Source organism: Lissotriton helveticus, chromosome 5_1 (assembly GCF_964261635.1).
Source record: "Lissotriton helveticus chromosome 5_1, aLisHel1.1, whole genome shotgun sequence".
Lineage (NCBI taxonomy): Eukaryota > Metazoa > Chordata > Amphibia > Caudata > Salamandridae > Lissotriton > Lissotriton helveticus.
This window is the reverse complement of record NC_136065.1, coordinates 1,337,744,039-1,337,771,576: the sequence shown is the minus strand read 5'-3', so window position 1 is coordinate 1,337,771,576 and position 27,538 is coordinate 1,337,744,039. Positions and strand designations below refer to the sequence as shown.

The 27,538-nt window shown below is 41.2% G+C and overlaps 1 protein-coding gene across 2 annotated transcripts in view; it reads right to left on the bottom strand.

Annotated features, from left to right (window-relative positions):
* The window catches only part of CACNA1S (calcium voltage-gated channel subunit alpha1 S), a 488,710-nt gene that overhangs the window by 205,594 nt on the left and 255,578 nt on the right, over positions 1 to 27,538 (bottom strand). For both annotated transcript variants that reach the window (XM_078644201.1, XM_078644202.1), the window contains exons 20-23: positions 27,323 to 27,429; positions 20,766 to 20,853; positions 19,925 to 20,032; positions 13,759 to 13,811 (exon numbers count right to left, since the gene is read on the bottom strand). In XM_078644201.1, coding sequence (XP_078500327.1) covers positions 13,759 to 13,811; positions 19,925 to 20,032; positions 20,766 to 20,853; positions 27,323 to 27,429 — 356 coding nt within the window. The remainder of the gene's footprint in view (positions 1 to 13,758; positions 13,812 to 19,924; positions 20,033 to 20,765; positions 20,854 to 27,322; positions 27,430 to 27,538) is intronic.

Below are 27,538 nucleotides of genomic sequence, written 5' to 3'. Positions count from 1 at the left end.
TCGAGGTAAACTGCAATACTATCAAAAAGAAGTCCAAATCCTGGGACATTTAATTGAGAAAGGAACGAGAAAGGTGTCACAGGAGAGAGCAGAGACTATTCTCCAGCCGAACCAACACAGAACACAGAGAGAAGTCTGAATGTTTTTGGGAATAGTTGATTACTGAAGGTAGTGGATACCAAACGTTTCCTTAGTGGCTAAGCCTTTACTGAGACTGACGAACAAACATGAGCCAGATATTTTTCCATGTAACAACAATTGCTTGAAAGCTTTCCTAGAGCTGGGAGAATATCTATGTTGTGCCCCATCACTAGAAACGTGAGATATTCACATTGATTTGCAGTGCCTACTGAGATGAATGGAGATTCACGAAGACCTGTGGCTTATTTGTTGACTACCGTGGACCCTGTAGCCACAGGACTGCCTGGCTGCCTTAAATCGGTAGCTGCGGTTGATGTCAGTATTGAGTGATGTGAAAACATAGTGATGGGAAATCCCTTAACTGTTATGGTCCCACACTCTGTAGGAATATTACTCACTTGAACAAAAATACACTACATGACAAACAGCAGACTTAAAAAGTATGAACAGCAGATTCTTGCTGTTGAATATATAATTTTAAAAACATGCCCAATTTTAAATCCGTCAACTTTGTTACCTGTGAATGAAATTGCCAGTGATGATGATGTTGAACATGGTTGTCTAGATATCACCAAGCTGAGGCCAGTCATATAAGATGAACCTTTAAAAGAGCCTGAATATGTAGTTTTTGTGGATGGGTCATGTCTGAGAAACAATGAAGGTATCCGGAGAGCAGTCTATGATGTTCTTATAATTGAAAAGGTTGCGGAAGATTCATGGCTTCGAGGGGCTACCTCAGTACAAGTTGCAGAATGAATTGCAATTAGAACACATCAATGGAGTGACTATATTTACAGAATAGTGAATATGGCTTTGGTGTTGTCCATGATTTTGGACCATTATGGTCCCAAACAGGTTCTATTACCTCATCTGGCTCACCAATAAGAAATGACAAACATGTGAAAACATTGCTTGATGCCCTGCAAATACCTATAGAGTTTGCAGTGTTGAAATGTGCTGCTTATCAAAGTAGCAATGGATATGTCAGAGTAGGAAATAGATTTGCTGATGAAGTTGCTCTGTATTGTGCCCTTGTAGCTTACACATTTAACATGGCTTACACAAATGATTCTGAAGAGGACACTGCTTTTTTCTGTCAGTAGCTGATACATGGGAAGAATGAAAGAGTTTACAGGCAAATGTTTCAGAAGCAGAACAGCAGGGTTGGATCTGAGCGGGATGTGGGAAAAATGCAAACAAAATTTGGATTTCAACAGAAGGTAGACCAGTGTTGCCAGACAGTTTATTGTTTCCTATTACCCGACATTTCCATGACTCAACACATCTAGGAAGAGATGCAATAGTGATCTTAATCTGACAGAATTGGTGTACCCCGAGATTTAGGATGCTTTCAGAAGAATTATTCAATTGATGTGTGACATGCCAACAGATGAACGTAGGGAAAAGAACACCAGCAACAATGAGTCACATAGGAAGATCGGGTGGTCCGTTGAACAGAATGCAAATGGACTTTATCAAAATGCCTGTTTGTAATGGGTTGAGATATGTCCCGGTTATAGTGCACATTTTCTCTCGATGGGTTAAAGCTTACCTAACACAAAGAAACAGCAGTCTCACTGTAGCAAAATTACTGTTCCTAGAGTTGATACCCAGGTACAGATTACCGGGTACTCTGGAGTCAGATTGTGGGATTTATTTCAACAATGAGGTCCTAAGGATGCTTGGTGCAGCATTATAGATCGAGCAGAGGTTACACTGTAGTTATCGACCAGAAGCCTCTGGAATTATTGAACAGATTAATTAAACCATAAAGTCCAGGTTGGCAAACTTGTATGCCTCCACATCACTAAAATGTCCAGATACTTTGCCTTGGGTGTTGATGAGTCTTCAAAGTACTCCGCACAGGAAGACAGGGTCATCCTTACATGAGATATTGATGGAGAGTGCAATAAGACTCACAGCTGTACCTGCAAATGAGCTTTTGACCATCAAAAATTACATCATACTCAATTACTGCAAAGGATTGGCGTTTGTAGTGCATTCTGTCTCTCACCAGGTTGAAGCTGCTACCTTAAATCCGCATCAAGAACAGTGCCACGACCACAGTCCTGGTGACTGGAGGTTTCTGAAGGAGAAAAAGAGGAACAAATAGATGATCCAAGTGAAGGTACAAGTACTGGATCAAGGACAGTCACCCGCAATGCTGAATGGAGACAAAAATATGGTCAAACAAATTTGAGATCAAGTGTGTCAGTTGATCACTTACCAATGACAATTGCTGAGGAGACAGAGTCAAGTGGTGTAAGTGACAAGAAGAAGATCAATCGACAACAAGAATAAAAAGAGCTTATGTGCCTTGTTGAAGGTATTCTGCACCAGAATGGACATACTACATGAATCAAGTGCTGAATGCATAAGTGGAAGATTTGATTGACCTGAGATCCAAACTGTTTGAGCCCCCTTGACGTCACACTAAAAGCAAATTTGGATAAAGCTGTTTGAAAAAGATTTTTGCGAAACAAACCAAAATTGAGGGACAATACTAAAGAGCACTGGTGATAGAATCATCACAAGTTGGACAAGTGCAAGGAACAATATCACAAAAGACATGAGAGCAAGCAAGAGAAAGTGGTGAAGAACTACAAACAGCCACACCCATGCAGGTTCCTGTGATTTCACAAAGTGGCACTGAGGTTTCTGAAGGAGAAAAAGAAGAAGAAGAGACCAGATCTCAGCTGAGAAAACTGTTGCGACTATACCAGAACAAAAAGATGATCCGGGTGAAGGAACAAGTATTGGATCAAGAACAGTCACCCGCAATGCTGTATGGCCACACAAGTATGGTCAAAGGAAATTGAGATCAAGTGTGTTATCTGATTGCATGCCACTGACAAATGGTGAAGAGACAGAGTCAAGCAATGTAAGTGACAAAGAAGATCAAAGACAACAAGATCAAAAACAGGACATGTGCCTTGTCGTAGGTATTCTGTTCCTAAATGGACATACTACATGGTTCAAGTGCTGAATGTATCAGTGGAAGATTTGGTTGAACTGAGATACAAACTGTTTGAGCCCCCATGACGTCACACTAAAAGCAAAGTTGGATGAAGCTGTTTGAAAAATATTTCTGAAAACAAATCAAAATTGAAAGACAATACTATATAACAGAGTACAAAAGATTGAAATAAACAAGTTTTTTAGTTTGTTATGTTATGTTATGTTACGTTGTTTTTATATAGCGTACGGCTACTCGAACTGGAGTGTCCCGACGCTTTTTTTTCCACCAACGGCTGATAAAAAGGTAACACAACACAGTAAAAACAGTAACCCACCCAAAAAAATAAAAGAACCATTTAATAAAGAAACAGACTAAGAGTTAAAAAGCCACGTCTTCAGGCTCCTCCTGAACTGAAACAGATTGGGAACGCTGCGTAAAGAAAGCGGAAGCAAATTCCACGCCTGGGGAGCTCGACAGCTGAAAGATCTCCCTCCAGCACGAGCCTTCCGTACCCGTGGCACCACAGCTTTAAAAAGGGATTCCGAGCGGAGAGAACGAACTGGGTGATAAAAGTTCAACCTCCGCTGCAGGTATCCTGCCCCTGATCCATGCAGAGCTTTATGCATCAGGGTCAGGGACTTAAACAGAATCCGCTTCCTGATAGGGAGCCAATGAAGCTTCTGCAGCAGCCCCGAGGCACGGGCTCGCCTACCAAGACCGAAGATTGCCCGGGCAGCAGAGTTCTGCACCACCTGGAGGCGCTGGACCAAGTAATCGGGAAGGCCAAGAAAGAGTTTAAGAAGATTCCCTGGGCCCAAGGCTACTGTAGAAGAGTAGTGATAACACATTTAGAAGAAGAGAGCGTAGCGTTAGGGATGACTATATGAAGATTGTTGTGAATAAAGGTGAAAGCACTAACTGCAAAAGAAAAACACACGAAACGGCTTGAGAATAAAGGGATATATGACGTTATAACGCATACTTTTACTCCGCAGACCATTACAACGCGACTTTTACTCCGCATACCGTTACAACGCATAGCGCCTTGGGGCGCTGGATAGTGGTAAGTATAATTTACTATTCTAACTCCAGTCCCCGTGGACCCTAGGGAAGGTGTTGGATAGTAAATTATACTTATTCCCTATCCTAGAGCGCCCCCCAGCACAATGCGTTGTAATGGTATGCGGAGTAATGGTCGCGTTGTAATGGTAGTGCGGAGTAAAAGATCCGTTGTAACGGGTGTATACCGAATAAAGTGAACTGAACTAATAAATTATTGCTTCTATATTTTTGCTTAACGATCTGGTTACAGACAAACATGTGCTTCCTAAACAGAAATCGATACAAGAGCATTATGGGGATTATTACATTTTTAGCAACAGAGTTAGCAATCATATAAAAATAAATAGAGTTTTATTTCACACTAGATAAAGAGAAAATGATGTAAACTCTTGCTCCTATGACATCTGCAAACACAACAGAAGAGGAAAAACTGAGGCATCATTCATGAATTGCAAGAAAGAATATTGCTCAACAAATGTTTATTCTAGATTAGTTCTAGAATACACATAGGCACTAAACACAAATGACTGCTATGTCTGTGAAAATTTACCTGCAATCACGTGTATTATTTTGCTAAGTTTCGTGTATAGGCGAAAACAAATTGAATAGTATTAATCAAATTACGAAATGATTCTTTTAAAAGATGCATTACAGAAGTGCATGAATCTACACACATAGGTAAACAAAATGGATACAGGTTGGTTTTAGTTTAGACCATGCATGGCTATAGACACTGTTAATGAGACCCTTTGGGAAAGTATTCATTATGACATTAGAGGAAAGGAGAACAACCATTTCACAGAGTAAGAAAAGGGAAGTAGATATTTTTAAACAGAGACAAAAAGGTAAGATTTGTGTTTACAGAAGAATAAACTAATTTATAAATAGACACATGGGAATTAGCAGTTGGGAACACACCTTTGAAATTATGAGGGGCACACGGCAAATTTTGCAGGGAGAAGAAACACTCATTCCAGGAGTTTATTTTGCTTATGGGCAGAATACTCATTTTCAATTGTCTGCTGATTGGGAGGGAATTTGCTATTTAGCTTTACTCGTTCCTAAAATGTATCATGTATATAGTATAGACGCATTAGCAATAACACCAGCACACAGGCATACATGTAGCATAGGTGATGGAACACAACTAGTTGGAAATATGTTTGGAGCAATAATACCAACAGTAGAAGATTAGAAAGCTTTCAACAGTTGTGGACACGTCAGCAAAGAGCACTTTTGGAGCTTTGTTAGTTGTAAATGCAGAATTAGGGGCTAGTATATCAATGGTTTTACAAAATCACTTAGCATTAGACATTTTACTCGAAGAAAAAGGCTAAGTCTGCAAGATGTGGAAAGCTCAGCATTGCTGCTTCTACATACCTGAGTGGACTGAGAAAAATCTCTAAAAGAAAATTTCTGATCTGAAACCTGAATTAGAACCTTTACAAGCTGCTGATATTCTAGAAAATGTTGCTAAAGGAATGTCAACAATTTGCAACTGGTTTCCTGCTAACAGAGGAGGAATTTTGAAAGCTATATTTGTGTCAGTATTATTAATAGCAAAAAGAACAAATGATGGACGGAATACTGAACAATGTCAAACACTCTCCCCTAGTACAGAGATCTGGGCCTAAATTCATTGTTTTTTTGCGAACCACACCATATGCAAATCAGTCTTGACCCTGCTCCCAATGGGAACAGTCCAGCCCGAACTGCCAGGGCAGGGAGGACCTGGCCTGGCAGTTTGGGCTGGATTGTTACTATGGGGGGCAGGGTCAAGACTGATTTGCATATGGCTGGGTCCAAACTGGGATTGGCGTTTTGAGGTAAAAAACGACGTACTTAGGCCCAGATTACTATACTGGGGTGAATGTTTGACATTGTTCAGCATTCCGTCCATCTGTTGTTCTTTTTCAGTATTAATAATAGGGATTTGCTTATTGACCTTGTTGGCTTTTCATAAAAGTTGTAGATATTGTTGTAATAGGAGAAATAACACAGAGAGAAACAAACAGATAACGAGGGAATTAGAATTAAATGATCACATCAATCAAGAATACAAGAGGTTACAAGACTCAAAGAATTTGAAAAGAAAGACAAAATACACAACTGAGGACGAGCGTGAACTCTAAAGATTTATTTGGGAACAACATGTGATGATTAGATAACCATGAGAGGGGTGGTGGGTGGAATTGGGCTAGTGTTAGACATGTCATCCTTAGAGTGATCTTCCCCCTGACGTTTTGCCTTTAGCTTCTCAATTTTGCTGATTCTTTTTGCTGGCCTAAGGACTTTTAGCACTTTATTACTGCTAACCAGAGCTAAAGTGCATGTGCTTCTCCCATAAACATGATGACATTGGTGTATACCTGATTGGCATATTTGTTGTATTGGTAAGTCTCATGTAAAGTGGTACACCATGTACTGAGGGCCTGTACTTCAAGTGCTACTAGTGGGCTGCAGCACTGATTGTGCCACCAACAGAAGTAGCCTTTCCAACCTGTCTCAGGCATGCCACTGCAGTGCCTATGTGTGTAGTTTGCTGCCACTCCGCCTTGGCATTCAAAACTACTTGCCAAGCCTTAAACTCCACTTTTATTACATATAAGTCACCCCTATGATAAGTCCTAACTAACTCTAAGATATGGTGCTATGTTAGTAGAAGGTAGGACATGTACTTGTATGTTTTGCATGCCCTGGTAATGGCAGACAGCCTATTTCGTTTTTAATACTGTGAGGCCTACGCCTCTCATAAGCCTGCATTGGGAACTCCTTAATACAACTTTGAGCTGTAATTCCCGATCAGAGAGGAGTATCTTTTTCATGTTTCATATGTTTGGAATGGTAATGATACATTTTCCTTACTTGTGAAGATGGATTTCACATTACTATTTTAGAAATGCCACTTTTAGAAAGTGACATTTCTCTGTATTTACTGCTCTTTGTGGCTGACAGCCTGTCTCCAACACATGTCTGGGCAGGCTGAAAGCTACACTTTGTGCACTCCCTCTAGACAGCCACAAACACAGGAAGGTGAAGCTCATCTGCATGCTGAGCATTCATCTGCATTATGATGCGTCATCCTGGGCAAGGAGGAATGGGAGGGGCTGACACTTACACTTCAATAGGTATATCCTGTAAACACACAAAGCACTGATATACCCCCCACCCCCCAGGGTTAGCCTAGCAGACAGGACTGGGTTAACAGTGATCCTTGGGCAATTCAAAGAGTTCATTTGAAGTCACCCCCTACATCAAAGACACTTTTAGGTATAAGTACTGGGTCTCTGAGCCCCTAAAATCAGATTCTTCTGAATCTTGAACTGAACCACTGTGCTGCTTAAAGGAGTCAACTGGACTGCTTTTCGGGAAATACTGCTTTTCTGCTTGTTGCCCTGCTGCCTTCTGACTCTGCTAGAAGGAGAGGTGGACTCTGCCTTCCCTTCAAGTGATCTCTAAGGGCTTGCTGGCTTGCCTCTTGTTTTCTGAAGTCTCAAGGAAACAAAAGACCTCCTTTAATTCTGCTCGTCTCTGCCTTCTGTGATTCCTGCCTTTGCCTAAGGTGCTCCTTCCAAGTTCTGGGCCTCCGATGTGGGTTCTGTAGCTGTTTTCTACAAAAACCAATGTATTGCCCCAAGAGCGTGAGAAATTACGCTGCATCAACCTTCGACACCGATGCAGAGGCTGCTCGATGACATCATATCCGACAGCCTGCCCGGCTCGCCGATGCTCCATGCAGCAACAATGCATTGCATTCACTTCAACTGAGGTTGAGGTTGACGCAGGAACCCCTTTGCGAGGCTGGACGATGACTCAGTAGGCGAGACCTGCCTGGACCCTGTAGCTGGCCTGCCGTATTTTGCAGATGGCCCGAACTTTGGATTAACCATAGTCTATTGTGGCCTGAAGTAACCTTTCAGTGCTATTGACCTCTAAGCACTGTTTTGGGATTTAACCTTCGAAAATTCATATCTCACCCACTGATTGGATTTTGTCGTTTTGGTCATATCTTGCTCAGACAAATATTCTCTATTTTAATAAGCCTGTGCAGAGTATTTTTGTGGTGTTATTCATTGAATTACTGTGTATGTGTGTATACATATGTGTGTGTTGCATAAATATTTTTAAACATTGCCTCTTTAGATAAGCCTGACTGCTCGGTGCCAAGCTATCACAGGGTGAGCACAGGATATCTTTTAGTGTGTATATAGCTTACTGCAGCTACAGTGGTAGTTCTTGCATGGCCTGGGTGCCTACCTCAGCCAACCAGGAATCCCATTTCTAACAGGTAGTATTTAATACTAAAGAGAAAATAATATAGTTTATAACAGATGTTCAGAATTTATGTGAAACGTAAAATGCATTTAAATGAAAAACATTGCAATAGCCAACTATATCTATTCCCACTGGGCCTCAATGCCTGAAACAGTACCACCAAGCTAACATAACTAGAAAAAGCTTGATGGGCATAAAGTGCTTATTTCTGGACTTTTCCGTGGATATGTTTTTTCATAATAAACAACAGTTGCATAAATGTTTTCATCTAAACTTTGCAAAATGTTTCTACTTATACAAAGATCACTATTAACTAATGATTAGAGATTTGTCATTTAGTGAGGTAATGAAGTAGTTCACATATGAAGATGCAGCATGTTTAACCAAAATGAATGGTTGCTGTGCAAAATGTTTCTTTTCATTAAACAGTTTTCAACTTCCACATAGACCATTGATAGCAAATGCATAAAGTAGATATATTAGAAGGTTAGAAATGTAGTTTATACATGGGAAAATAGACTTGAATGGGAGAATGACCTATATGAAGTTAGAAATGATGCAACTTAGTAGAAAACTTCGACATCGCTGTCTGTGTGACTACTGTATTCCTGAGAGAAGATGGGGAGTGAATGAGTTCCCATGAGAGCATCAAAAGAAGATTGGCTTGCTGAAGAAACAAGAAACCACAAACTGCAACATTTAATTTTACTTGTCTATAATAATGTAGGTTACCTCGCTTGTCATTGCAATTCTCTTACCCTGCCCAACCATTACGCTATTTTGAAACTAATGGTAGTGATTGATTCTTGAACTGATTTTATGCTTGCACTCTCACTCTCTCTCTAACTAGAACTCTTTATGGGTTCTGACTGACACAATTTTTCAACCCATCCCTTGAATAGGGATTCTTTCCTTTATGGAATGTGCTTAATGCATTCATTGCGATTTATTGTTTGCTTATTGACTTCTAACAAGATTCTAAAGACTGAAATTGGTGAATTTAACTTGTGACCTTAATAAAAATAATATACTGAAGATTTAAAATAAAACACTTTAACTCATACCAAACTATCATTATTGACTGAAAATAGATTATAAATTGTGATTAAAATGTATGTTATGTACAGCTCCTGATCTCCTCTAAAACGACCGCAAAGATACACTCCAGTGACAGCTGGAATTAGCCTAGATGATGGTAAATTGAGATTTTGATTGAAACTGATTCCCGCTACTGCAGCTCCATCAAAGAGTGACACATGTAGGGCATGATGGGAAGGCTTTCCAAAGAAGATTTTCAAAGAAGATTTTCAAAAACTGCTTTTCAAACAAGATTGGTTAAATCCTCATTTCAGATCTGTTGCATAGGATTTCAGTCAGAGATGTATTGTAAGTCAACATAATTATGTTGACTAAAGGACGAATGTATTGATGGGCCATGTAGGAAAAAGCAGATGGTCCATTCACAAGACCGCACATTTTTTTTGTAGAAATGCAATAAGCTTAAGTATAGCTTAATGATGGTTTTTTTTTTAATAAAAACAAATTGAGGCATATTTAACAAGGAGATTGGATGCACTAACTATCGTTAAATTACTACTTAGGGAAATGATCTCTAGAATTGGAATGTCAATTGCCATTCAGTCGAATACAGGGACATTATTCAAAAAATAAAATATGATTTCCCTAGTGTCCCAATTAATGTCTTGCTCAGAGACCTCAAAAATCCTTAAGACAGCACTGACTCGTAGCCATGTAAGTACCTTCCCTGCATTCACCATTATGGCTTAGAATGTTCCTTCCCAACTGTTGCCTGTTCTGGCAATGCTATCACTCATCCTATCCCCAAGTCATATGGTCTGACCATTCATGCCTCCTCCATAACCTTCACAATTTCTGCCCATGCAGTTACTTTTTTCAAGCAGGTTGCTCCCTTATTTGAAGCACGTCTGACCATGCAAGTCCACACACTGCATTCTAAAGTTTTGACCATGCAAGTCCATCTTAAACTTCTCTGTGTTTCACCAGGTAGCTATTTGGTGCTGTCTAACTCCCTCTTGTGTTCACCATTTTGTCAATGCAGACTCTTCCCCTCGTTTTTCATTAATAAGCATGTAGGTCCCAGTGCTACTTTCTGAATTTCGGCACATGCCCCACACTTATCTGTTTTTGACCATTCAGACCACTACTTTCTCTATCTCTAGATATACAGCTTCCTCACTTTTTTCCTCATGCAGGTCCTATACTACACTCTGCATTACTGATTATGGAGCTTATTTCCCTTTGTGACCCCGTTTGCCACAAGTGCCCTGTCCATCCATTGCTGCTCCACTTGCTGAAATAAACGTCACTGCTTGTGAGACAATACTGCCCTCGACGCTATCAGACCCCCCAAAGATTGCAAAATCTAGGTGATTAGTTGGAGTTGTAAGGGATTTCAGAGAAAACAAACTAAGAGAGTACCAATTCAAAGAAATCATTTCACCTAAACTGCATAATCACAGTGTTCAAACATGAATGGCATTCACCATTTGTTAACAAACAATTCATAGAATATCTTTGCCTTTTACTTTTAAATGCTTTCGAGATGTGAATGCAATTCATCTTGAACATGGGTGCTCGCTGTCTATTTTTCTACAATATTTCCATGAATCCTTTTACCATTTATCGCACTTTTACTTCCCAAAGTCAACCACTGTGAGACATTTTATTTCCTTTTTAAATTGATGTTCCAGGGCGGGAAAGAGGGCTCCCCCCCCCCCCCCCCCCCCGCGCGAGCACCAGTTCCCTCTTTTCACCGCCTCGTTTCCTTCCATGTTTCTTCTTCCTCCCCTCCACTTTATTCATCCGTTCCCATAGCTTTTTGGGAAGGCACTCCCCTCCTCTTTTATTCATCCTTTCCCATAGCTTTTTGGGAAGACACAGCTAACCCCTTTTTATGTCGAGCCTGGGCAGCTCATGCACTGTTCTGCGGCATGCTTTACTGAGGTATGCATAAAAACTCCGCCCATTTCCCCACCCATCTTTTTAATTGGCTCCTGTAACTGTACTTGCGAAATGGTTGCTTTTCATTTGTGAATAGGCCTGTTAGTCCCTCCTCGGTAACACCTTGTCTGCATTTGTTAACTCCCATAGTGCGTCATTGCGCAGGAAACCTCAACCGACACATCCATCTCCATTCATAACACGGGTAAAACACGTTTCGGACTACAGATAAAAAAGACGCACCAAAGTGCTTTAAAGACACATAGCTCTTACCCCCACAGCGTCCCCCCCATACAAACACACATCTTGAAAGAACTGCTGAATTTTGCTTAAATCGACAAAAACACACGGGAACTGGGCAAAGTTGGCGCTAACAAATCTGCATGTACTGAGTGGGACAAAGCGGTCTGATTTTAATGGTACACACATAGATACGTGCATTTACAGCCTGCAGATGATATAGACTCAAGTTTAGGTGCCTGCAGGGTCCACTCAGCATGTCATCCTTTCTATGTTAATAGAGTGAACAGAAGGTTGTACTGGGTGATAATAATTGGATACAAAATGTTGTATGTAAACAACTATAGGTAGAAGAGCCATATGGAGAAACAACTTTTCTAAAAGCATATCACTCTCGGCCCCCTGTTTAATCAAAACCCATCAGAGACCTTCTTACCTCTCTGAGGCCTCATTAGAAATATGGACGGATACACTGTGAGCAGGTCCCTCCTCGGGCGACCAGCACTGGCACAGCGTCACTGTGAAGGTGCAAGCAGTCTCTTGCTCTCTTCCACTCACTGCTTACACACTCTCTGACTTCTGCCTTTCCGCTTCTGCCCCCGCCTTCCTAGCCAGCCATCAAGACACCAATGGGTCTCTGCCCACCATGCACTATCACTCTGCTAACAGTCATGTGATGTCTGGGAAATCATCCTAGTCACGACCTTCTTCCCTGATTCTCTCTACACCCTCCGTACTCCTTTCTTTCTTTCCATCTCCTCTCCCCTTCCCCAGCCCCAGAGCTCCTTGAGGCAGCCCTGGGGTTGCAAATGCATAACTAGGATTTAACAAGCCATGGTTGGGGTAATAAGGAGACACAGTGGGAGGACACGCCCGCTAACAGCCACACTTTGGTTGTGCCCGGAACAGACATTGGACAAAAAGCAGGCTCCCGATGCCATCAGTGCCTAGGGGTAGAGCCAGGTTACCAGCTCCCCACATCTCTAGGCAAGTGCCTTTAAATGTTTGTCAATATTGACACTGCCTGGAGCACTCTTGGCTGGGATCGTGATTCTCCAAGCTCCGCAATCTGAAGAATAATAGGCAACCGCATAGTCTTTGCCGTACACTTACCGTCTGCTCAGACCTCACCATTAATTGTTTCCTTGAGTGCATTATATAAGATCAGGTTTTAACTCGTACAATAGCCACCTCCTGCCTAACGGAAGGTTTATCAAGGAGAGCTCTACGAGCCCCACCCTGTGCGTGCTTTCTTGTTGCTTCCTGCTCATTGATTTAGCAGCCACTTAACTACCTCTCTGGCTAATGGGAATGAAAAAGGGAGCTTGTTTTCTAACAGCTCTAAGCAGGTAGTAAATGACTGAGCAAACACAGGAGCAACGCAGTCTGTAACTATCTTCTACTAGTTATTGGTCTCACAACAGGACTCCCTTCTAACATTAATAACCCGGAATATCACACCTGGAACTGCCATCAAAGGCTGTATTACCTATTTCCTGCACTTTTTAAGAGCCATCACAAGTCTCAGCAGGTCGGGCTTTTGACATGGTGGCACCTAATGGTTCAAGCTTTTTTGGCGCCTCGCACCCCACCATGACCTCCTCCTTGGACTCCCTCATGTCTCCATAGTCCCTCTCTCACAAACATTTAATTTGTTTAAATGCCTTTTATATATGTGTTGGTTTGCAAAACACATATATAAAAGGCATTGACATTTACAATGACAATAGCTTAAACTCTCGCAAATGCAAGACCTATTGCATTGCAAATGCTTGTTTAACTTGTTTTTATGGGGGGCTTCTATACCATCAACGCATGACTTAACACGATGCCTAGCATGCCTCTCTCTACCATTGCCTCCTTACTACTTCAATTCATTCCAATGTTAAAATGAAGATGGATCTCTAACCAGAATAGACGATGGGATCTACAATATCTTCTTTTAACATCAGCTTTCTTTTTTCTTTTTTAGTAAATCAAGATTTATTTTCTATTACTTAGATTCTCAGTAACTGATCTCTCTTAAATGTTGTTTTTGAATGGATTAACATATTACTCTACTTAGGTTTCACAAGGGTCACTGTATTTAGTATACATACTGGCACTCCTCCTCCGTCATCTTAGATATGTCGGTGCAGCTGATGAACATTCCCTGTGAAAGAGAAAAAATATAATTGTTGGTTATTATAAAAATTATTCAGGTTTGAAGTTTTAAATAAATTCTTTCAACAGTAAAATGCAATAAGGTGCACCAGCAATTCTTTGAAGGGTGATCTTTCAACATAGTAGAGGAGATGTTGTATTTATTATTTAGTGAAGCAAAGGTAAAACTGGATAAAGCAATAAAAAGGACAGTATGACCAGTTCGTCCAAATTATATTACTAAGGATTTACAAAGTGCCTCCTTGCTGATTTCCGGCGGACTAGGGAAGGTGATTGTTTTCACTGTTCTATGTTATTGGTTGGTTACTTTCTATTTTTGGCAAATTGGATTGTTTTTCATAGACGTTTGCATTCTTGAGTCGTAAAATGTATTCGTCTTTAATCTGAACAACCCTCTAAATTCCACAATCCTATTGAGGTATTTTTGGGAGATTTCCTAGCCTGCATCCGCAGTTTTCTTAGTGAAAGTCAAAGCAGTGAAACCGCACACCATAAAGTCAGTTCTCTAATGGTCTGTGATTCGCTGCCTCACACCTGGTCTCCACAGGACTAACGGAGGGCGGGGGGGAAGGGGTGTTACAGATGGCACTCTTTCACCACCAGCTCCCCTTGTCAGCCGCAGTTTTGTTCAGACCAGTTCTGTGAGGGAATTAGAGGCTGTGCTAATGAACTTCTTTTATAGAACAACTAACAACATGGTACATTCAGAGTGGAGACCAGGCCTGCAGTTGAGGAGGGAGATGGAAGGAGCAGAAAATGGAGAGGGAGGAGGACAGGTATGTATCTTGTGTTGGCAAAGGATGAGGAGAGGTCACTGCTGAGAGAGTAGCTGGGGGGATGTCAGTCTTTTTTGGATACAGATATTAGAGCATACTTATCAGGGTATATTTCAATGACAATATCCATCACGCACCTACATAACTGGTGAGAGCAATCACAGGAAGCCACATACAAGCAGTCAAGCAAATGCACAGCAGCCACTCACAGAGACATGCAGTACTGCCATGCAAACAGAATCCAGCACTAAACCACTCACATTTGTAGGTACACACAGACAAGGATATTAGAACAGATCTACACCTAGATTCAAACTATCTACTTCTTTCTAGGCATGTCAAAAGCAAGGAACGCTTTATCACTACACCAAAAAAATGCACACAATCTGTTGAGTTTTAGGAAACATCTGAAGACTTGGTTCATCGGTATTTTGCTAGATCATACCTATCCATCCAATCTCTCTTCTTCATCAAAGCTAGTGCCAAGACACCCTTGAGTAATCAAGCGCTTTAGAAGAAATATTATCATAATATAACATACAGACAAACACATATAAAAGAGACACACAAAGGCAGCCTCAGAGTAGCTTTGCACCGTCAGTTGGTAAGCAGCTATGTCTAGGAAAGTCCGGAGCAACATCACAATGTAGGTGATAGTTTAGTGCAGTCATATACAAACATTCACTAAGGAGACTATTACAGAGATGACTTGGTAAAATATTCACAGAGCAGGCACACACACAACACAGAAGGTGCACAGAAGGCATGCCAAAGGCAAGTACGTCAGCGCACAAGCCACAGTCAGCACCCGGACTTAGCCCATCTATTCCATTGATATTCTCTAAGAACCCAGGGCAAGCCCTGCCCTACAGGGCCAATGCCAACCAATAAACAAAAAAATATCTTCTCCTGTAGGCCATGCCACTTCACTTGAGCCAATTAAGATCTTATCACTTCTATGTGCGCAATAGGCAGTTGGTCTGTCATTACTCGCACTTTTCCACTCAAGGTAATACTAAATGTATCACTTTCTTACCTAAATATCAACTTGAAATTTGTGACATCATAGACACTTCGCAATTAGATGTTCCTTTCATTAAGGAAACTTGGTTGTGTGATACTTCTAACCCAGAAATTATTATCGCAGTCCTTGTGGGCTACTCTATGCTCAAGTATGATTGGTAGTGGAAAATTGTAGGTGGTTTAACCATCATCCATGACTTTTCCTTAAAATGCTCCCAAATTTTAATGCTCCCCATCCCTTTTTATGAGGATCTATTTTTTACCTTTTCACATTATTCAAACTTTTTGCTCTCTGCTTCCCAGGTTTATTGCCACCAGGTCCACGTCACAGTTTTTACATCATTTTAGAAATTTATAGCGCCCCTTTAATTTTATTGTAATTGGTGATTTCAAGTACCAAGTAGATAATCTTAATGATCACCGCAGTTACTGAGGCTTTTGTCTCACTCAACCGTCATCAGCTGATCTCATCCCTATCCGTTCAGCGGGAGACACTTTTGATTTGGTTTTTACCAACTCTCCTATTATCACTCCAGAAAATCCCCTAGATTCATCAACGTCCCGTTTTGCGAGTCCTTAATAGCGATTATTAAGGAATCGCTATTAAGGACTTGCAAAACGGGATTCATGTAGAAATTGCATAAAGAAATGCGATTCCTACATCTTCCTTATTTGGGATTAGCAAATTGCTAATCGCAAATAACTCCCCATTCATTCCTATGGGCCTAAAGGCCCATAGGAATGAATGGGGAGTTATTCCTTATTTGCGGTTAGCAATTTGCTAATCGCAAATAAGGATGCGATTTCAAGGGTGCAGGGATGTCCAAAGGACACCCTGTAGCACCCCTGAAATGAGTATGTACACATGTGTTGCGCACACACATGTCCAAAGGACATGTGTGTGTGTAACATGCAACTTAGAAAAATGTACTGAAGTGCATTTTTCTAAGTTTTCGCTATTTACCACGAAGTTACAATTCGTGGTAAATAGCGGCCAAAAATTGCGAATTTGCAAATTAAAAATGGTTAATGAATTGCATTTAAGGAATCTCAAATAGAGATTCCTTAAATGCAATTCCTCGCAAAAATGCGAATTCTATAATAGCGATTTTTGCATTTGGGATGATTAATCCCAAATGCAAAAATTGCGCTCGCAAAGGGCCAGATTTTCAGAATCCGGCCCTTTGAGAGCAGATTTCACGTTGATGAATCTAGCTGAATCTCTCTACTCTTTTGTGAACAGATAATTGAGCAGCCCCCTTTCTTTTCCATTATTCAGGCAAACATAGATCAATTGAATCCAATGTAAGCCATTTGGTTGCCATCGATCTGTAGTCAGTAATTACATCCTTTCGGAAATCATCCATAACAGTTTCATCCCACAATAGTATAACGGGATTATTCTTGCAAGATTTCACACTACCTGGCTATTGGATGTTCTTAGTACAATTCAAACTTTCCAATTTACAAATCACCCCTACTTTGGTACACCAAAGAACAGCATCATATTAAAAGCAATTAAAAAACATTGAATGCCTTTGGTGCAAATGTTATTCTACTGAAGAAAAGACTACTTACAATACTCCTCTCAAAAGTTATCATATGAATATTTGAGCAGCTCGCAAGTTATAACATTTATCTCCAATTGCAGCAGCAGCTAACTCAAGACATAAAATATTGTGAATAATTTAAAGGATTTCTTCAACCTTCAGCGCTTGGGAATGCCAATACATTATCTAGAAAATCTTTCTTCCTTTTTCTTTGATAAAATAATCACATCTCATCTCATTTTCCTCTCAAGTTTTCAATAGGCTATCTATCCTGCCTTCATGATCAAACATTTTCTGTAGGGTTCCTCTCTTTCTGAATTTCACCCTATTCAGACACACTTTTTACCTACTCTCATTTCCTCTGTTAAGTCTGGTTCCCCACTATAGCCATGTCCTCGCATCATTAATCCCAGGTCATTGATCTAAGTCATTTTAAAACTTGCAATTTTCTCTAGTTATGGTAATAGTTCTCTGTATTGTGTAGCAGGCTATTGGCATCCTTCTTTTGAGGACAATTTCTGCCAACTCTTCGCATCTCAAAAACTACTATCCGATCTCATGGTTTACCTATCCATTGTAAATCGTGGAAAAGCATCAGCATGTTAATGAACAACTCTCCTCCTATTTGCCGTGTTATGACCTCCAAGACTATTCTCAACCTGGTTTATTTTGTGGTCATAGCACCAAGACTGATCCATTAGCAGCGACTGAACATCTTAGACATATTCCGGATCAAGGCAGATGCTCTGCTCTGGGAATTTTGAACTTATCATCTGCCTCTGATAAAGTATCCCAATACAACCTTCTCACCAGCCTACAGGAGTTAATTATTTGCATTCGCGCCCTTAATTAGTTAAAATACTTCTCAATGACAGGTCACAGTCTGTGTCTCTATACCCTTTACAGTCCATTGTGATATCCATTTCCTGTGGAGTCCTTCACTGCTCATCATTTAGTCCTATTCTATTCAATGTCTATGTGGCCCAGCATTTTCATGTGATATTTTGGTTTTAACACCATCTCATACATTGATGACACACAAATCATCCTGAACATTTCAGTCAGCTCCTCCTCCACACAAGCGCCTTTTAGTTTTCTGTATGATTTTTGTCACCAACAGTGATAGAAAAAACAGGGTCATTCTATTTGACTATGAATTCTCTCCCTGGTTATCAACCTGGGGCCCTATTCTGTATAGGGTGCACTTTCCCTGTTTGCATCCCTGCACACATTAAATCAGGGGCCCCGGGCGCAAGCAGGGAAAGTGCACCCTATTACATAGAATGCGCTGCCCCCAGGGCATCTGCAAACTCGTACTGCCCTTGGAGCAGAGCATTCAGGTGGAAAACAAAGCGGTTTTGAAGCAGTCGATCCGTGTTTTCACTGTGCAGGCGGTAATTGGCTTGCACTTGTAAAGGGGATTGGAGATCACCTTGCACCCGACAGAAAGTAGATGTTGGGCAGGGCCTGTAGGACCCCATTTACCCCTCCAGACTGCTGCTATCAAGGGGGAGGTGAGTCATTATACTAATAATATTAGAGACCAAATTGCAGCCACTCATAGTGGAAAAGGTCACGCAGTCTACTTAACTGCATCAAATGCAATGCGCCCACATTTGAAACCAATGCTACCAACATTCTTTGAAACTGAAGGCACATTTTGAGATGAGTTTGTGACATTCCAAATCCTCTAACTAGCACTTGCATTAAAGTTGAAGGTTTATGCTAGATCAGTACATGCATCCCTGGGTGATGACGGCTGATTAGCCAGAAACCGGTACCAGGATGCTTGTTTCCGGTCCAGGGAAGACATGGCTTGGCAGTTCGGGTTGGACTGTTCCCATGAGGTACAGGGTCAGACTGATTTGCATATGGCTGAACTGGGGTGGTGGAGTGAGCTAAAGAATGATGATGGATTAAACCCAGATCAGTTGACTGGGGGTGAGTGTTTGATTTGCTCCAATGCTCTGTCCATCATCCCCTTTGGTATCGCTTTGTTCGCCCTAAGTTGGCAGGGTATGCCCAGACGTGGGTCCCTTGCTCACTTTGCCACTGGATTCAAGCTAGCCTGGCTGATGACGGCTGATTAGCCAGAAACCGGTCCCAGGATGCTTGTTTCCAGTCCAGGGAAGACGTGGCTTGGCAGTTCAGGCTGGACTGTTCCCATGAGGCACATGGTCAGACTGATCTGCATATAGCCATGTCTGAACTGGGGTGGTGGAGTGAGCTAAAGAATGATGATGGATTAAACCGAGATTAGTTGACTGGGGGTGAGTGTTTGATTTGCTCCAACGCTCCGTCCATTATCCCCTTTGGTATTGCTTGGTTCGCCCTAAGTTGGCAGGGTATGCCCAGATGTGGGTCCCTTGCTCACTTTGCCACTGGATTCAAGCTAGCCGGGCTGATGACGGCTGATTTGCCGGAAACTGGTCCCAGGATGCTTGTTTCCGGTCCAGGGAAGACATGGCTTGGCAGTTCGGGCTGCACTGTTCCCATGAGGCACAGGGTCAGACTGACTTGCACATGGCCATGTCTGAACTGGGGTGGTGGAGTGAGCTAAAGAATGATGATGGATTAAACCCAGATCAGTTGACTGGGGGTAAGTGTTTGATTTGCTCCAAAGCTCCGTCCATCATCCCCTCTGGTATAGATCAGTACATGCATGCACACAATGCTAAGAAGCTGAGAGCTTCAGGTTGCTGTTCTCTGTGCTAATGAATTCTGAAACTCACCAACCCCAGAGCCTACTTTACCTTGAAAAGCTGTACTCCGATGCATGCGAACATGAATTGCAGGAGAGTGGTGACCAAGACAATGTTGCCGATGGTCTTGATGGCCACGAAGACGCACTGCACCACGTGCTGTGAAGGACAAAAATAGACAGACAACTGGGTGTCAAGCACTGCTGGTTTAAACAATTTCTGTGAACTTCCTGCTGCCAGGGTCCCATCAAATCAATGTAGTGATAGAAGAAATATCTTGTATATTATCACTCTAATAATATAACGAGAAGTGATACCACATACCATTTGGCCAAGACAACAGTTTATTGCACTTGTTTTACAAAATTAATTGAAAACTCTTTTAAATAGCCTCTCCTACAGAATGTTTGCTCCTAAGAGCACTAAAACAAACAATACTATTAGTAGATCGCTGCTGTTCATTTTATTAGTCTTGCAACTCTGAAATGTTAAGTCAGTCATGATGAGAATCAAACCTGTGCCCTCAGGTTCTGCAAACATCTCTGCAGTAAGTATTCAAACTCATGGGTTACATTGCAATTTGACAATCAGTCATATCTCACTGTGCTACACATTCTGAGTAATCAATCCTATACCTATGTCTCTCATACTTGTATCAAAAAGATGATGGGCCCACAGCTTTCCTGGCAGTTTGATAGGGCTATAGCAATATCAATCACATGCAAAGCAAGATAACTTAATTGACTATGCTGAAGCTATACCTGGCTTTCAGAGGAATTGGTGCTTTTATTTGGGGAAATGTTCTGTTATCCTTGGGCCAAACTTATGACAAATAAAAACATAAAATAATGTGAAGGAATAATGGGCACTAGTGTCATTGTTCATCTCTTACCTTTAGTCCTTTTGCTCTGTTGATGGCCCTCAATGGACGGAGGACTCTTAGGACCCTCAAAATTTTCACCACAGATATGGCACTAGACCTACACAAAGACATAAGAGAGGGTGAGGCAGGGATGTGGAGGAAGAGCAAAAGAGAGAGAGTGGGAGGCTAATATGAGAGAGAGAGAAATGGAGCGACTGAGAGAACATAGTCTATGCCCAAGAGTGATCAGATTAACAAGGAGAAAAGTGTGAGAGAGTGATAGAACCATAGGCGCTAAAAGTAGAGGTGCTGGAGCACCTCCAACATAACCATGCTGGAGTTCAGAAGAATAATTAGCAATAAAGATTTCTTTACATTTTACTGTATCATATCACATTTGCTGTGCGTTCAAAGATAGAGGTCAAATGTCAGGCTATGTCGTCTGAAATAATTCTGCTTATTCTTTTAACAGGGAGATTAGTTTTACTTATGCTTCTCTGACTGCAAATTAAGAGCATTGTTTTAAGTGAACTATGTGACAATGTTGCTGGGGTACAGGGAATATGAAAGGAAAATCTGTAAGATATCATTTTTTAGAACACAATACAATTAAAATACCGATAAAAGAACTGTACCAATTTTTCAAAATACATTATCAGTTAGGAAAACACAAATTAAGCACATTTTGGGAATTCTGAAGTGTGATGGAAACAGTGATTTTAAAAGGGTCAAAACTAATCAATACACTTTACTTGGTGATGCGCAAATGATACTTACTGAAACACAATTTTCACTTTAATCGTTTGTGCGCTATATAGTTTTATCAGTATCAGTGCAAATTTAGTGACACTTTCAATGGAAACTGTGTTGTATGTAAATGATAGTCTGCTTCCACACCATACTTTAATAATATATTTGCAACATAGTGCTATAAAGTACACCACTGGCGACATACTACACCCTTACCGCTCTGCTGATCAATACAATTGCTACACTTGTTCTTTGTGCAATACTTGGATTTTTCACAATCCTTAGAAGTTCAAGGATGCAACATTATTTATTGGCAGCCCCCCACTCTGAAAATTTTTCCAGCTCCACTGGATAGAACACATGAGAGAAGTTACTCAATAGTCAAGAGAAGAAAGTAAGGGAGCTAACAGTTCAGGGAAAATCGATGAACAATATGTGTGTGTACGCATCTGTTTGAGGATTCGTGTGTGTCTATAAGAAAGAATGTTTGTCTGTGAGGGATCAAAAAATAATAAACATATAGAGTGGGAGTGACAAAGAAAGAAAGATAAAAGAAAGAAATGTACTGTCCAACTGGGAAAAACCTGAGACAGCATGATAGGTATTAGCTTGTGACATGATCAGACCTTAAAAAATACATAAATGGAAAATGTTATTAATCTGTAATATTGTAGACACACTTGGCAAAGCCCAAATCAGGCCAATAGAGAGAGGCAAATGTAGGTCACGGCTAAAGGGAGAGAGAAAGAAAGAAAGAAAGAAAGAAAGAAAGAAAGAAAGAAAGAAAGGAAGGTGCGCTTAAAAGAATACAGAAAAGTCAGTAGCCAAGTTGAGAATTCTTAATTGTGAGAACTTGTACCTTTCACCCAATCGAAGGAATTCAAGCAAATAGGGTATAGTAAAATTAATTTCAGAACTAAACGTAGTGCTTCTGCAGAATATGTGCATTTTTGAAAGCCTGGAAGCATGTTTTAATCCCACCTTCCCTTTCCCCCAACTGCTCTGTTTCGTGAGCAATTTGTTTTAGCAATCATCCGTGGCTCAGCTCACAACTAAAATAATGTATGCGCACACCTGGCCTGCCTGGACATGAAAACTATTGTGGTTCATCATCTTTGCATTCATTCACTCAGTCCAATAAAAGGAAGCCCTACCTTTTTGTACATTTGTTTATTAACTGGATAATTGTATGAACATTTAAGAGATGGGAAAAGTGTAAGACCCACCAGTCAAGAACAACGAAATAAGAAATGAAGTACAAGAAAAGGGGTAAAGAGAATGATAAAAGAAGAGGGGCTGGAAAAATGAGAACCAGCAAGGCTGTACTTTGGTGGTGCTGGAATCCAACACATAAGAATCAATGGTGACAGTTAATGATTCTTTACTCTTGTCCAAGAAAAGTTTACACTAAGGGAACTACCCTGTGTTTAGGCCTGGCATTGGCCAAGACCTTTTGATTTTACTAAAATTATAGGTATAAATACATACTAATAGGCGGCTTTCAGTCAGCCCTCTTCATCTATTGGTCTGTTATTGTGCCATTCACATTTTCTTTTGCCCACTACAGCATGGGCAGTGGGCAAGGCCACTTCAGTCATCAGCTTAGTTCACTGTGAGTTCTGGTTTTGGCTCCCCTTACAAAAATGAGTTCCTCTAAGTACTGGGGCGGGGGATTATTGGCCAACAGATGCCTTTGAAACCAAAAATATTTTTTCTGTTTGCCATTTTTTTTTTTAGATTGAAGGAGGGTCCAGCAGCTTCTGCATCAATAACATTTGGCAAAACCCTTGGACAAAAACAATAATTGACAACGCCAAAGACTGATTGCCAACACCAGACCTATTGGCTTTGTGGCATTTGCTTCTAATGGTGTTGGTAATACGTTGTTGAGATTTCAAAGGGTCTTAATAAAAATATTACATTCTTTTGGTTTAGGAAGTGGTAGATTTCAGATAAACGGTCCTCAGGCAACCAGAATCCCAATCATGAAAAAGGTGTTGACCTGTTGTAAAACTTTAGGTTGGAAATGCTATAATGCATGTCAGGAAACATTATTTTATCATTATTCATCAGGATAGAGACTGCACTCAAAAATCATTGTGGTGGCTGCCAATGCCAACAACCCAATTCTTATGCCCGGTGTTCCTGTAGTCTCTGACCACAGCTGTCCCACCCCAGGTAGGTCCTTCATCACAGCCTGGGACATGATTTCATGATCTTTGAGAATTACAAATCATATTAGATTGGTTCATGAATAAAAGTGCACTTATAAGACACCCTTATCTTCATTGAAAATCTAGTGGATCCCCCAGGCCTACATGAAGGGAAGCAGGTGGCCAGTTCGAAAATATTTTTGACTGGTGCCATTTTACGTCTGTGTTGATAGGCTAAGGCTGTTCTTCGTGCAACACACATTTTGCCGCAGTGTTATTAAAGCGAGCTTGAGGAAGTGGTAATATGTGACAACAAGGTTTGTGTATATTTGTTGTGTGGTATTTTACCACCGTGGTGGAGTCGTGTTCTTCTGTTTCTGTGTTGATGTGTTTTAGTGCTATATTATTGCAATTTGTTGTTATGTTGAACTGTGGTGGTTGTGCCTCATTCTTTCGAATGTTTGGTATGTTGTGATTTGTTATGTTTTAATGTTATTGACATGTGGATTTGTGTAGTTATTATGTCATGTTCTGTTGTTTAATTTATATGACAACAAATGCTGCTACATTTCCAGCACATGCAAGTAAAGGTCCAGTGTCAAGCAACCATTTACAACTCTAAGGTGATAGAATAGTGGTGCTACAGCTTTTGAACTACTGAAGACATCAGTCAGACTAAAACTGGGGCAGAGATTAATCTTAAATTAGCACTTGCAGTGCTCACCTTATATGATACAGCCCGTAGTGTTTACAGCCTAGGTCGATAGGCATTTAGAGCAGGGACTTTCCCCACGTCTCACTGACAACATGGCATCTCTAGATATATGGATTTGCTTACCCTTATTGTTTCACAAGTGTGCATGTAATCTAATGAATACATTTTTGTTTAAAGTACGACTCCATAAAGAGCATGCACTTGTGTAGGTTATTATCAGGCTACCTTGGCTGATGAAGGGTGATTCCCTGAAAACTGTCCTAGGTTGGTTGTTTCTGGTCCACGGAGGGCATGGGCAATCAGATATACTGGGTGAATTCACCTTCCCTGCCTTTTCTCTTCCTTGCAGGGCCCCTCAGGGATCACCGCTAAGTCCTACCCTTTTTAACATATATCTTAGGCTTTTGGCAGATTTGATTCACGCCATTGGCTTTGCTTTAACATCATATGCCGATGACAGGCAGATTGTCATGTCATTTGCCTCAGAATATAAAACCGTTGCCGGCAACTTCTGTGACTTCATGAAAGCAGTCAGTCATTGGATGTCCATAAACTGCCTCAAACTCAGCGCTAGTAAGACCAAGGTACTGTTGTTTGGGGCTCCACTATCTTTCCGTCTCCTTGTTGGTGGCATTACTTGATTTACCTCCTTACCAGGTGATGTAAAGAGCCTGGCAGTTGTTTTTAATGATAAATTATCTTATGACAACCATATAAACGCCGTCCCCTCTGCTGCCTTTGCTACTTTAGAAATGGCTAAGAAAATCTTGGTATTCATGCCGGGTCACCTTCAGAAGACAGTGATTTCCACACTGGTCTTGTCGCGGGTTAATTATTGTAATGGACTATACAGGCATGCACACCAACATGTTTTGAAAGAAATTACAGATCCTGCAATACACAGCAGCCTGTGTGCTCAGCAGAATCCCCAAGTGCTAGTCAGTCTCTGAAGAAATTAAGAAACTACTCTGGCTTTCAATTAGGAAGAGGATAACTTTCAAAGCACTGTGTCTGGTTCACAATGCACTTCATCAGTAGGAACCTATGTGTTTTTGAGAAACAGTTTTTCCTGGTATACACCAGGTAGGCAGTTACATTAGGCCTTGGCCAACCAGATGTTTATCCCCATATTCAACCATTCAAACTGTGGAGGAAGATTTTTTGTAGTCGGGCCTCCAAGGCTGGGAATTTGCTGCCCATGTATTTCAGAGCAATATTCAATCTTCTGGATTTCAGAAAGACGTGGCTGACTAACACCGGCCCAGTTTCCACACTGACTTGTAGCTCAGCAAGTGCCAAGATTACTTTTGTGGCATTCAAGTGCTTTATAAGCATATGTAATTTATTTAACATATTTAACATAACCTGGCCTGGCAGTTCAGGCTGGACTGTTTCCATGGGAAGCAGGGTCAAGATTGATTTGCATATGGCTGGGTCCAAATTGGAATGGCGTAGCGAGCAAACAAATGATGAATTTAGGTCCATATCTCTGAAAGGGGTGAGTCTTTGACAATGTTCAGCATTCCATTCATCAATTGTTCTTTTTGCATTTGGCATACAGTGCAGTGGCACCGTTGCCTTAAAGGCGGAAGGGGGTTCAGCCTGCCCAACACAAGCTGCAGTTATTTAAAGGTCACACACTGCGATTTTTTTAAACATGGAGCCTGCCTGGGACCTAGCTCCAGAGAGGGTAAGCGTTGTTTGTGGGAAGAGAAGAAAAGGGAGTAATGGAAAAAAGCGATAATAGGGATGAAAGAAAAGGAGACGGTGAATGATAGAAAGAAGAGTAGAGGAAATAGCGACAAAATGAGAGAGAGAAATTAACAATGATGAGAGAGAAAGAGAAAGTGGTAAGGAAGAGCAAGGGATTAGAAACGAGAAGCAAGGAGATAATAGGGAGTGAGAAACAGAAAGGGAAGAGACAAGAAAGGAAAAGAGACAGATGAAGGGCATTAGAAGTAGAGAATGAAAGAGAGGGAGGGGGTGTGAGGAGAAAAGGATGGAAATAGAGAGAAGAAAAAACAGCTACAACTTGTAGACCCATAAGGAGGCGCAAATATTATTCATGCAGCAGGTATAGTAACACTGGGGTCCTGGAGTGTGAGTGACCTCCTGCACTCAAATTAGCTCTCTAGTTTAATAACGACACAGTGTGACCAGGGCTCTAATTTCCACCGGTTGTTAGAGTTTCTTGACCATAGCATTTTATGATGTTCGGTTTCAGGATCAGGTTAGGCTGTCTAATAATTACAGGAAGCCCGCACAGACATAAAATCATAGTGCCAGTCCAGGCAAAGTGGGCACATAGTGCAAAGTGGTGAGACACTCTTATCCAATTACTTACACTTGGGGCTTTGTGCCCCAACCCAAAAGTGAATGATCAAGTTTTTCATCTTTCAGTAATCTCCAGCTTTGGGTGCCTGACATCTTTGGGAACACCTCGTGAGGTAACCAAGATCAAGAAGCGTTTCACTGTTTAGCGCAGAAAAACACTAAAGTAGTAGAATAGCACTAAATTATAGCAGACTAAGGGAACCAATTGTGCTGAAATTCATGCAGATCTCTTCAATGTAACCACAAGTTGAGTGAATCCTTCTTTCGGATACTAGCGCATAATGAACAATGTCATGGGCCTGACCCTAGTGCATAATGAACAAGGCTATTTACACTGATAGTAGAACTTTAAAGAGAACCCAATCTATTCCTATCTTATATATCCCAAAGAGGCATATCCAGAGGGACTGTCACAGACTGAAGGACTTGGACCTTCTGAAAGGCTCAGCAACTCTTGGTGCTTGCACTATTGGAGACAGCCTCTTCGATACTAAGCAACACTCTAGGAGCACATTGCTCAGGACTACCTCACAGCAGAGCCCATGAGTCTCAGAACCTTTTCATGATCTAGACTGACCTATGTGGCTCCAGTGGAGGGACATACAGACAGACAGACAAAAAGAGCGAGTCCTTACTCTATGCCAAATGAAACGAGGGAAACGCCCACCACCAAGAGATCCAAGATGTTGAAGCTGTTACGGCAGAAGGAGCCCTTGTGTAGAAAAGCGCCATAGGTGGTCATCTGTGAGAGAAAGGAGGAGAGAGACAGGAGGGAGCATGAGCTGCTGAAAGAGAGGGAGAAGGAGTACTAGAGACGAAAAACAGAAACTAGCAAACGAAAGGTGAAAGGA